The sequence below is a fragment of the Miniopterus schreibersii genome, assembly GCF_964146895.1.
Source record: "Miniopterus schreibersii genome assembly, chromosome: 1".
Lineage (NCBI taxonomy): Eukaryota > Metazoa > Chordata > Mammalia > Chiroptera > Miniopteridae > Miniopterus > Miniopterus schreibersii.
The window spans coordinates 59834782-59847028 of NC_138101.1; the positions used below are offsets into that span (position 1 = coordinate 59834782).

The 12247-nt window shown below is 47.4% G+C and overlaps 1 protein-coding gene across 9 annotated transcripts in view; it reads right to left on the bottom strand.

Moving 5' to 3' along the window:
• TSPAN5 (tetraspanin 5) overlaps positions 1–12247 on the bottom strand; it is a 160498-nt gene that overhangs the window by 16986 nt on the left and 131265 nt on the right. For 8 of the 9 annotated variants that reach the window (XR_013998395.1, XR_013998396.1, XR_013998397.1 and 5 more), the window contains exon 3: positions 131–277. The exons of the other annotated variant lie outside the window; for it this stretch is intronic. Coding sequence is in view for 3 of the 8 variants with exons in the window: in XM_081131552.1 (XP_080987678.1) it covers positions 131–277 (147 nt within the window). In the remaining 5 variants the exon portion in view is untranslated. The remainder of the gene's footprint in view (positions 1–130; positions 278–12247) is intronic. 9 annotated transcript variants of the gene reach the window in all.

The following is a 12247-nucleotide window of genomic DNA, read 5'->3' on the forward strand; positions in this document are numbered from 1 at the left end:
CTAGAAAAGCACTGCCCAGGCCACACTGTTGCCAATGCCCTTGGTACAGCTCACTCTGGCCTAGAAAGAGGGTGTCTTCCTGATGGGGATACATTTGGCTTTCGACCTGAGAGCAGAGCGTGATACTTACAAACTTGAGAAGGAACGTGTTTTCCCGTAGAGCTCCAATGCACCCTGCAAATCCCAAAATGAACATCACTCCTCCCACCACAAGGAAGAGCCAAACTGGGTCAAAGCCGCCGAGATCGGTGATGGAAGAGATGTTGGACAGAACTCCCTGGGGGCAGAAAAGAACACACAACAGGGCACCGGATGCAGGGTTAGTTCTCCAACATGAGAAGATTATTGCAACTGTCTCTTCCCCCCTCGAAAAACTGCAGAGGCCATGTGATTATTTGGTGTGATTAATACCCAAGAGTTACTACAAAAAAAGCAAAAGAAAACGGAAAACTACTTTCTTTCCAAATCTAGATAGGTTCATAATCTAAGTAAAACTACATAAAGCAAAGAAATGACCCCAAGAAACCATCGTTACACCTGACATGGAGAAGATGAGGAAATTACCTGTGCTATGTCCCCAAATATAAGTGGTTTGGAGTAAAATACAGGTGTGTAAGAAAAACACCTCTCCCGTACACCTGAAACTAATACAAAATAATACTAAATGTAAACTGTAATTGAAAAATACAATTTTTTTTTAAAGGGGGGGAAAAAGAAAAACACCGCCCAATACTCAGGAAGAGGGGTCATTCTGAAGTCTCAGGACACGCAGATGTCAGACAAGTGCCTGCCCCAAGCCCTTGGCTTTTCTCAGGAAATAGGGAATCTTCACGCTGACACAGTGGCCAGGCCCAGCCACAAGCCCCTAAAAGTTTTTCGGGGGGAAAACTGCACCTCAGGATCTGCCCTTGAGCTTCACAGCAGAGAGACTGTCAGGCTCAGATACTCAAAGCTAAGAATTGGGATTTAAATGATTTACACAAATCAACAGTTACTCCCTGGATTTCAACCCTTTTATTCTACCACAGGAACTCAGAGTAATTTCATTTCTCCACAAACAATGCCGTTTCTTTACTGAAAGCCTTCTCCCTCAATGGGACCACATCAAATATCACCCAAAACTGTGTTAGAAATTATGACATTTTCTTTTCCTCTAAAATGCTAGGTACAAATTTACTATTCCTCCCTATAGCGATCAGCTACCGTTATTTTGAAATTGGATGTATGTGAGTCTTAAATACCCAGTATCATCAATATTTTATTTTCTTATCTTATTAAATTATTTTTGAACTCTCAAAATATCCACAGAGTGTCACAGTACAGTTAACTATAAAGTCTTAATAGTACATAATTTGTTTTCACAGCATTCCCAATAACCTGGAAGAATACAAAGTATTCACCTGATTTTATATTTGAGGAAAATGAAACCTAGAAAGGTTTGGTGACTTGCTGAAGGTCACACAGCTATAAGTTTTTTGGGACCCAGAAAGGAATGTCTGTTTCACTCCTTTTTCTACCAAGAGGAAGCCATGTACCTGCTTCCAAGCCCTTCCCAGTCAGCACTGATCAGCACCCGACTTTGGGAAACTGAACTTTTAGCCCAGGTTAAGGTAGTAGGAACATTTGGACAAGAGTATGGTGTTTGTTAGGTTTTCATTTCTTTGGGATAGGGGGAGCATGACCTTAAGAACAATAATAGGATATTAATCTAGAACAAATGAGGAATTAAGAAGTCTTAAAATGTACAACTTAATCCTTAGGGAAAAGGCCAAGGGTTTAAATAAATCACAGACGAAGGGTTGAGAGATTATTAAAGCACTTAGGAATGTAGGGTGTATTCATAACTTCTGGGGTGACATCACAAAAGGCAACCGCACCCTTCACCGGACTGCAGAGACCAATGGTTTGATGCAATCTTGTTCTTAAGATTTCCTAGCTCTGAACTCCAAATAATGTACACGTGGTACATGAACAGGGTAACCAGTTCTTCATCTGCACAAAGGATGCTAAGAAAAGGCACATAAAGTCTAAGCGGCAGGGGTGAGGATCCAGTGTTGGAAATATATCAGCCTCTCCGGTCAGAAGCCATTAGACACAGGTTTCGGGTTTCAGACTTCCTGAGCCAGGGAACAGAGATCTTTGGGGGACACGATAACAGTCTTAAAAGTCAATTATGGGAGAAGTGGACTCAATTTGCTTGGCACCAAAAAGGAGAGGCAGCCGAGGAGGAAGAGGCCTTTCTGATACCGCACGCCCCCAGCTATGGTCAGAGGGGCTGCCCGAGAAGCATGGCGCCCCCTCCGGGCGCCGCCGAACCTCCGTCAGCGGGGCTCCGGGGTGGGCTCCCGCGCTGGAGCGGACACTGGCACTTACGGACTAGGTGCCTTCCAACTTTAAGGCCATCCTATAATTTCATCCATTTTTAATGGGCTTTATTTTTTTATTTTTTTATATATCTTTGATTTCAGAGAGAGGAAGGGAGAGGGAGAGAAAGATAGAAACATCAATGATGAGAGAGTCGTCACTGATCGGCTGCCTCCTGCACGCCCCTGACCAGGGATCGAGCCCGCAACCCGGGCATGTGCCCTGACCCGGAATCAAACCACGATCTCCTGGATCCTAGGTTGATGCTCAACCACTGAGCCACGCCCCGCCGGGCTTAATAGGCTTTAAATTTGTGATTCACACTCAAGTCTTCACAAAGATCAGATTGTTCCCACTCTTCTGTGACCCACGGCTGCACACACAGAGCTCTGGGAATCACAAGGACCGTTATCTGGGCAACCCTGGCAAACCAAACAAGCGGACAAACACGCCTGTGCCTGAAACGCCAAAGACATTCCAGCCCCGAAGGCAAGAAAGTCCGATCCCAGCTAGCAGCAGACTCTGGGATCACCTGTCCTCTATGGGTTTCATGTGGAGGATGAGAATTTGGCTTCTCAAACTCATTTTCATACTTTTACTCTCCTCAGCCTGCAGGTTCAGTTTTAATTGCGAAGCCTTCCACTGTTTCCATGGAAACAATAATCATTGGGGGGCCTAGCTGGACTGCAAGATTCTACTCATTTAACCCTAAATTCCAGCAGAAGACAGGGCTGGAGACAGACACGGAGAGTGTGTGGGAAATGACATGCTGCAAAACATAGAATGATCAGGACTTTACTTTTAATGGATTCAGAATATACCCAAGTATTTATCTGTTGAGAACTAAACTCAAATTGCAAAACACAAAGTATGGAAGCCAACGCGCAATGCCCTTGTGGTTAGGACCACTTACCTAGATGGAGACGAAGACTTAACTCTTCCCCCTGTGCAGTGCTCCCAAATACTCACCGAAGGGCAGGCGGTCTTACCGTTTCCCACTCCACAGGGAGATCAAGGAGGAGCGGAACAGAATCCGGGCCACCAAGATTGGATTACAAAAATGAAGGGGAGCTGACAGGTGAGCCTTCTGTTGTCTTCAAGATGGGGTCTCTCCCTGGACTTTGTAATTTTGTTAAGCTCAATTTGACAAATGAGTAAGAAGTGCTAGAACATGCCTATCAAAGGATAATTATAATTAAAGCCTGTAGTTGACAAGAAGCCGGAAGAAAAAAAGAAATCTAAGATTACAGTTAAGTCTGCCAAGTGATTTAAAACAGACATTCATTCGTGGTAAATCCTCAGGAATGTGTAAGAACAACACCAGCAGACACCTTGTCTTCTGGGAACCTGTGGGCACCACCCTCTCCTTCAGGGAACCACATGAATTCCTTCTCCCCCAAATGCACTCCAGGGGCCCTCTGAGCTGCCAGTTCTCACAGGACCCCAGCGCCTCGGTGAGAGCAGGCGGCCTGAATGCCCTCCCTCAGAAACCAGGATTAGAGCAAGCATCCCTCTCTCAAGGCTGAGGCTGTAAAATGTCAAGTTCTGGAGCCACATGCAGTATGTGTTTCATCAGGTGGAAAAAGTCAGTCTGCAGTGAGAACTAAAAAGCCAGCACTGCAAAGAAACAAAGAATTAGGGGAGGGAGGGAAAATCCTGACAGTATTATAACCCCCGGCCTGACCATGAGCTCAGTGAGTGGACAAGCTGGTTCTGTCTGGGTCTGTGTTTGCACCCGGGGAGTCCTGCACAAGACAGCAGCAGCTCTGAATAAACTACACTTGAGTGCTGCATGGATGCACCTCCATAGGTATGCGTGTGCACACACACACACTCAAACACCCATGTGACCAAAACTGGAGCTCACACTTTATGCTTGAAATAAAGTATTGGGGGTGGTTCCTTTACTCAGCCGGCTGATACTTCCAGTCAACATACCCACGAAGCCAGTGTAAACTGTTTTCCTTCATGCTGACTCTAGCAATTCAGCATCAATAATGTCATGAATTCCAGATGGAACTTTTAGGTGCTTTGTCACATACCACTGACACATAACATGTGACTTAAGCTCCAATTCTCCATGTAAACTTGAACGTTCAGCCCTTGGGTTTAGGTGCCAACTTATTAGAACTCAAATTTATTTAAAAATAATAAATGCAAAATGTCATCTGGCTACTGTCTGCTGTGCCCACAAGTGCTGCTTACGCGAGAAGTGCGCACGCAGAGCCTGGCCCTCATATCGCAGCTGTAAGTTCTTGTCTTTCTCCGTGTGAATCCTGCAGGCAGAGGCCTGGGAGGGAGAGATGTCAAGGATACGGACTTTGCCTGAAAATACCCTACAAAGCTGAATCGAACTGGAATGAGGTAAGTGGATGACAAGAAGAGCAATAGCCACATGTACTTATTCCTTTCACCATTTCCTTTGGATGACATGAGAGTGGAATTCTGAACAGTAGTGGCAGAGACAGAAAGGGAAAGAATGAGAGAGAGCGCGGAGACCGATTGCGGGTCACAAGAAAAATCTGTTCAAATACTACAGACTCAAGGATATAGGAGTATTTCCTACACATATATTCTTTATTGATACATTAAGATATTAATGAAAACTGATGTAAACTAGCATTTATAAGAATTCTCCATGTCCATACTATATGCTCCCATATCTACATTCTTCTGCCCCTCAGTCACTGACGTCTACACCTGGTGCTGCAGCAGGCATCAGAGGTAAAAACAGATCAACAAGAACATAAAGTGCCGCTATAAAGGTGAAATGAATACCAGTCAATTTTAAGAGCTGAATGAAACAAATATTTTCAGCAAATTAGCCATTCCACAAATTGGCTTTTGGACAACAAGCTCTTGGCGTATCAGTTTGGAGCCCTGAACAGTGATCCTCCAGTGAGAATAGGAGATTTCCATTATCCATTAGGTACTAGACAGATCTCTCAGAACTTAGTATGTGTCTAAAGAGAAATAAGACACATGTCTAAGGCCATCTTATTATAACAGAAGTTTAGAGAGCCAACAAACAAATGTGTGGATGTGCATCCATCATGGCAAAAGGGAGACTGATATTCCAGCCGCTTAGACAAGCCTGCTCTGGGGTGTGGCAGGGAGCACTGTATCCTGCAGAGAGACAGACAGGGTATTATAATACAGACACCTTGTCCTGAATCCCAGTTCCACTACTTACAACCTGTGTGATCCTGGGCAAGTTATCGAACCTGCCTACGCCTCAATTTCCACATCAGCGAAATGGTACCCTATTTTGTCATAAGGTTATTATGAGGAGGGAAGAAACAGTACCAGTAAATACAAACACTATGCTAAGTGCTTGGCACACAACAACAACTCAATCATAGTTTATCACCTCTGCATTACCTTCGCTATTCTATTAGACCAAGAGGAAGAAAGGCATCAGCTGCTATAGGAGCATGTAGGCGGAGTGTCTAACCCAGCTTGCCCTGCCTGACTCATTTCTAAGAAAAACCCTCTGGCCACACCCAGTGATCATGCCTAATGGAGATGGCAGTAACTGACTTGCCAATCCCATCTTCTTTCTTGGGGAACTGGAAGTCACTCAGACACTCAAGAGTAAAGGCAGAAGGGAAAATCCACGAGTACACACAAGTCAAGAGAAGACAGAGCCATGAGTGGGTGGAGGCTAAGAGCACACAGAAGGAGAGAAATGGGCAGCAAGAAGTCAGGGAACAATGGTGCGCATGCTGAGCAGTCAGCAGCCACGTGGCCCTGACCCAAGGGCAGCCGTGGCCACTGCAGAGGACCCAGCTACTGCTGAAGGAGTCACTGCTGCTGAATGACCTCCCTGTCGATGAACCATGTCGCTGTCCCTGCGAGACACCCTCGTTCAATGGTTTTATGAACACTGTATGTTTCACAAAGAATGAAACATTAGCCCACCTTCCCTCCGACCTCCATCTCCTCACCAGCACCTCATACATTCCGTGATCTCTGGAACTTAAGCAGCGTCTTCCCCATGGTTCTACGAAAAAGGAGCATGTGCTGAGTATAGCTTTTTCTTCTTGGAAGTAGTTTCTATGCAAGTGAAGAAATGAAAAGGCAAACGAAGCTCCAGAAAGGCTTCAAACCAATAAACCTCAGGAGTGTCTGTGGTTTGTCCCACCACCAGCACATAGAGGCCCCTGTGTATCACCCAGCAGGCTTCAGTTCCTTCTCTCAACCCATAGAAGAGAAATGCAAAAATAGCATTAATAAACCCCTCAGGTCTGGGACTCTTCTGCTTTGGCATCGACAATCACATTCCTTCCAACTGCTGGATGAGAGACAGAGGCAGGCATGTGGAATGTGCACCAAAAGCCAGGCCAGATGGACTCCCCTGAGATTTATGAGCCCAGGTCCTGGTCCACCCACCCCTCCTAAACCAGACCCCACTGGCTTCAGGCAACAGTTTTCCTAGAGGGAAAGAAGCATTTCCCTACTGGACAAAGGATGACAAAATAGGACATTTTAAAGAAAATGAGCTGCTCAGAGAGGGATGATTCTGGAGCTGGAGGTGAGGTTTTTGACAATGTCCACAGGAAGACCACACTGGGACCGCAGGAAAACCTGCCCCTTCAAAATTCATCAAAGATCTACAAAGACTGTTACAGGGCAAACCACTCTGCAAACCCCCAAACATCCATCTGACTGATGAATTGCTGCAGAACCCAGAGAGAGGACATGGAGCGTGAAAAAAGGGGGGCTCGCTAGAACCTAGCAGTCCAGGGAGGTACAAGGGTGCAGATGCAGCGTAACTCAGGGCCTGGCACAAATGTGAGGTGAGAGGAACATCAGCTGTTTTAAAGACTTGTGGTTTCCCCTTTTCTCCTGTCAAAAAGGGTCACCAGTGAGACAAAAAGTAATCCTTTCTCACCATAAGTGGTTACAACCTGCCTTTGGGGAGGAACAGAAGAGGAGGGGCAGTCGCCCTACAGGTCTCCATTAGAGCTGCAGTCGAGCAGCTGCTGGGGAGGCCAGCTGCACAAGTTCCATCGCTGGTACCGCTCACAGGCCGGAAACCACTGGCACCACCCCGGGTCGAGTGGCTGCCTCTGTACGTGGAAACTCAGCCACACGCAAGTGTCACTTCTCAGAAATCTAGCATGTTCCCAGCCACTCTCCAGAGATTCTCACTTGCATTTACAGAAGAGATGGACATATCATACCCCAGGAACATCCCTAAGAACAGAGTTCAAACTGAAATACGGAATTGAGGCTCTGATCATGGTGCTCCCCAAACTAAAATGGAAAAAAGCAAAGTCTTGCCTGGTGGCAGGTGATCACTGAGATACACAACTTGCTTAGTTACTGAGCTAATACTTTCATGGGGATCACCTGAGAGGTTCCAGGTACTGAGTTAGTCATATGGATTCACAGTGAAGATGTGTGACACCCTCAGCAACTAGGCTAGAGGAAGACAAGTGAACCGAGAGAGTACTGGGTGGAGGTATTTGCTCTGGGTGTCATGGGGGTACCGAGGGGGATACGGGCAGAAATCATGTCAGCAAGGGCAGAGACAAAGTGACAGGACCCGGCCGACGGAGGGGTCTATGCAGACGTGGGACTAGTGGTGAGAGGAGACTAGGAGGTTGGCAGGCGGGGCTGGGTTTGAATGTGAGGCATCTGAGCAGAAGGCCCAGGTCGTCTATGCATTCGGAAAGCTCATTCCTGGGGCAGCAGGTGTATGCTCCAGAAGCAGTGGGTAGGCTCTGCGGTCACCCAGGCTGGCAATGCCGAGAGCAGGAACGAAAGTGACATCAGGTTACACTACTGAACACTTGCTATGCCAGGCACAGTGCACCCGGGATTATTTCACCTTCACAATAAACCTAGCAGGTAGGACTGTTATTCACAGCAGGAAACAGACCCAGAGATGGAGTAACCTGCCAGGTCACCCAGGTAAGCGAGTGGTAAGGTGGACTTGAGGCCAGGCTGCCTGACCCCAGCACAGGGTTTTGAACACACTGCTCCACTGTCTGAGAAGAGAGAGCAGCTGTGGGCAGGATTCTTACTCCATCACAACACGTAAGGTGATATTAGAATGAAGCCCTTACCTCAGACTGACCACTGTCTGAAAAACAAAGACCTCCCCCCACACGCCCACCACCCCAGGCACAGAGCACGCCCTCCTCTCGCACATCTCAGCAACACTGGGTGGGTAACGGTGGTCGGAGGACTGAGGCGGGAACTGCGATGCCTCTGGAGAACGCGGTTGCTGAGCTGTGACGCCACTGCCCGGTGGGAGCAGCTTCTTTTTACCTTAAACCCAGTGAGGATTTCCAAGGGGACTGGGGGAGCTCTGAGATGGTGATCGGGACCCGCGTCTTCCCAGAAAGGAGCCTGTGGGCTTTAGGTCTGATCCTGCCCTGGAACTCGAGGGAGAGGAGGGCGCCAGGGCAGGTGAGGGCTGTTCTGGTGGGAAACAAATGTGTCCAAGAAAACACAGGGGCAGCACTGGGGAGGCAGCCTGGGGTGAGACGAGACCTCGGAGGCAGAGCTCAGAGGAGCACTGGCCGGATGGGAGCAGGGGCGGCAGGCAGTCACCTAGAATAGTGATGCCCACCTGGCTCAAGGCAACCACTGGGCAGAGGAACTGCAAGGAGCTTCAGAAAGACCAGACATCACCCCCTCTACCATCTGCCAGGCCCAGATGGCAAAGCCCTACCCCCCTCTGCCCTGAAAGGAAGTGGGCAGAGGAGCAGCTGGTGTGGGGGGGAGGGGCGACAGGAGGAAGCAGGGAAGGGGGGCCTCGCCCTGCTCCCCTCTTCAGGGGCCCAAGGCAGATGGAGCCGGGCAAGGGACGTTTTAACCCAAAGTTAGGTTTGTAGTTTTAATTTATTATCCAGCCCTGTGTAGTAACTGGGTCTGGACTTGTGCCTCAAAACGAAGAACTAGACTGTGGAATCGGAGAGTGAACAAAGTTGCTAAACTTTTGACCCCAACTGATTTTCATTCCTGAGAAAACCCTCTGAGTCAAGTTTTGAGGGACATACTAATAGAGAAAATTTAAATTCTCAACATATTTCGCGTGTCTGTTGAACACACCGGTGACAACACACCCGGTCATCCGCTAGCTTTCCAGGTACTGAGCAAGGCTGTTCGGTGTTTAGATTTGGGGCCACAACAGAGAACTCGAGGGGTTTACTTGGATAACTGAGGAAGAGAGATGCAGACAAACACCATTTCAGTCAATAAAATCTTCAAAGAAGTATTTTCAGCATCTCAGACGTGTCTCCTTAAAGCAGTTTCAGAGCAAAGGCAGACATTTTTCTGTTCAAGTTAGCGGGGTAACCACCTCCACCTCCCACCTCCCTCAGGCTGCAGAAACTTGACCACTACTGCGAGGAACTGCCCAGGTCACTGAATCTCACTTCGCTGAGGTGCCTTCTTGGGAAAATAGGGAGCTTTTCCAAGGCAAGTCTACTGTACGATTGACAGGAAGCAACTGGAAGGTTCCAAAGTGAGACAATTACGGGCAGTGGTCAGAGGGAAAGCCTAGAGTCACCTGCATCCCCAGGACAGCCAGGGAGAAGAGCAAAGAGGGGGTGCAGCTCTTCCGACTCCCACCCCCCACTGGGATCAGGATGGAAGATGAAGGCTGGAGAGGGGCCTGGGGGAGAGGGCCAGACTCCCACGGTAACCTCTCTGGGGCTGTTTCCCCCCCTCTGAAATAGCAGGTCACCCTTCTCTAAGTTTAATTCTAGGGATGCAGAAATCACAGAAGTGAAAACGAAACCCCCCGTGTGAAGAGTTACTTTTCCTGAGTGGTCTTTCACAATGTATGAGGTTTTCCTGCATATTCTCAGTCATTTAGTCACAAACATCTTTGTTGTGGGAGGCACAGTGCTAGAACAGCATAAAAGGGCAAAGACAGGCTCCTGCCCTCAAGGAGTTTTCAGGCCAGACAAGTCAGGCTGGGTTACACCAGGTGGGCTTATAGGGGGGAGAGGGGGGCTGGGTGTGTGTGTGTAGGGGAGGGCACAGGAGGAGCAATGGAACCCTAACTCACATTGAAAACCAGTGACAGGAACTCCTCCTGCTCTGAAAAGCTGAGTGGCCCCTCACCCTCAGCACCTCTGCAGGCAGCACCTCACTTGCAATGTGTCAGTGGTATATCACTCTGCCTCTTGCCTCCACCTAAAAATTAAGTTATAAGCATAAATGTGAAACAAAATGGAAAAGAGGGTACCCCTAACTTTTCCACAAATTGAGACAATCACACAAAGATTCTCATTTTTCTGCCAGAAATAAATGGTTCTTTCCTGACATCCGGAATTAGTGGATTTGTTGTTCCTACCACTGTACCACTATCAAATCACACATCAGAAACCACACATAATTTTACTTCCTTTTATGCTATTAATGTAGTGTGCTTACTGGGGATCTGAGGCAGCTACTGACTTCTATAAATGAGCCATACAGGCCACAAAATATCCAGGGTTTAAAAGAAGGCTTTCATCATTCATTTGCTCATTCATTCTTTCACAAGCAATATTTTCTGAACACCAACTATGTGCCAGTTAATATTCTAGGTACTGGAGTACAGAAGTAAACAAAGGCTTCCACCCTCACAGAGCTGACTTTTTAATTGGGAAAGGCAGCAATAAACCTGTTAGCACATAAGTGGTATGTCCTATGAGAGCACAAAGGGAGAAACAAAGTGAAGGGAGGAAGAAAGGCCCAGAGTGGGGCGAGAGTGACTACTTTAAATAAGCCAGAAGGCCTATGGACAAAGGTGACATTTGAGCCGAGATCAGGAAGTAAAATGGAAATGTGGATCTCTGGAGGAGAGCATGACAGATAGTGAAGAGCAAGGGCAAAGGCCCTGGGGTGGTGAGTAGTGCAGCACAGGAGGGCACAGTATGGGAAATAAGGTCCAAGAAGTAATGGGGCACCATGTGCTGCTTTGAGTGAGATGATAAGTTCATTGGAGAGTTGGGAGTGGAGAAGCGACAGAATCTGCCTTTCATTTCAAAAGGACCACTCCGGCTGCTGCATAGAGATGGGCCTGGGGTAGGAGTGGGGGTGTAAGAGCAATGCAGGCAAGATGTGGTGGCAGCTTAGACCAGAGTGTAACAGTAGAGATGGTGAGAAGAAATCAGATTCTCAATATGAGAGCTGACAGTACTTGCTGGCAGACTGAACATGGTATAAAAGAAAAGAAAGGTGTCAAAACACCCGAGCAAGTGGAAGAAGAGAGTTGCTGATTATTGCAATTGGGAAGAGAAGAGGGTGGGGGTGTCAGGAGTGTTATTTTGGGTTGCTAAGTTTCAGAAGCCCATTGGGCATTTAAGTGGAGATGGTAGGTAGGCAAACTGGCTATACAAGTCTGGAGTTCAGATGAGGTCGGGACCAAAGATCTAAATTTGGAAGTCATCAGTGTTAGATGGCATTTAAAGCCCAAGCCTGGATGAGACCACCAAGAGCATGAGTAAAGATGGAGAAGAGGTCCCAGGACCCAGCCTGGGGCGCTGCAAAATTTAGAGGTCAGAGAGGTGAGCTGGAATTAGCAAAGAAGTGTGAGAAGGCACTGCCTGTGAGGCAGGACAGCCAGGAGTGTGGGAGATCTTGGAACCCAAGTGAGGAAAGTGTTTCTAGAAGGGAGGAATGATAAAGCATGCCTTAGTCCTTGCTTTACTGGTAAGGGTTTCTGAGTACCTGGATGAGAAAATGATGTGCTCCATGACCCAGATGGATTCAATAAGAAGTGGCAGGTTCAACTAAGTCCTTAGGCTAGTTAATCAGAGATAAAGTGAAGGCTATAGTCTATCTATAGAGACAAGATGCAGAAATACAATCTGATGTAATGACAAGTAGATGGATTAGAAACTGCTTGACTGATGACACCCAAGGGCACACATAA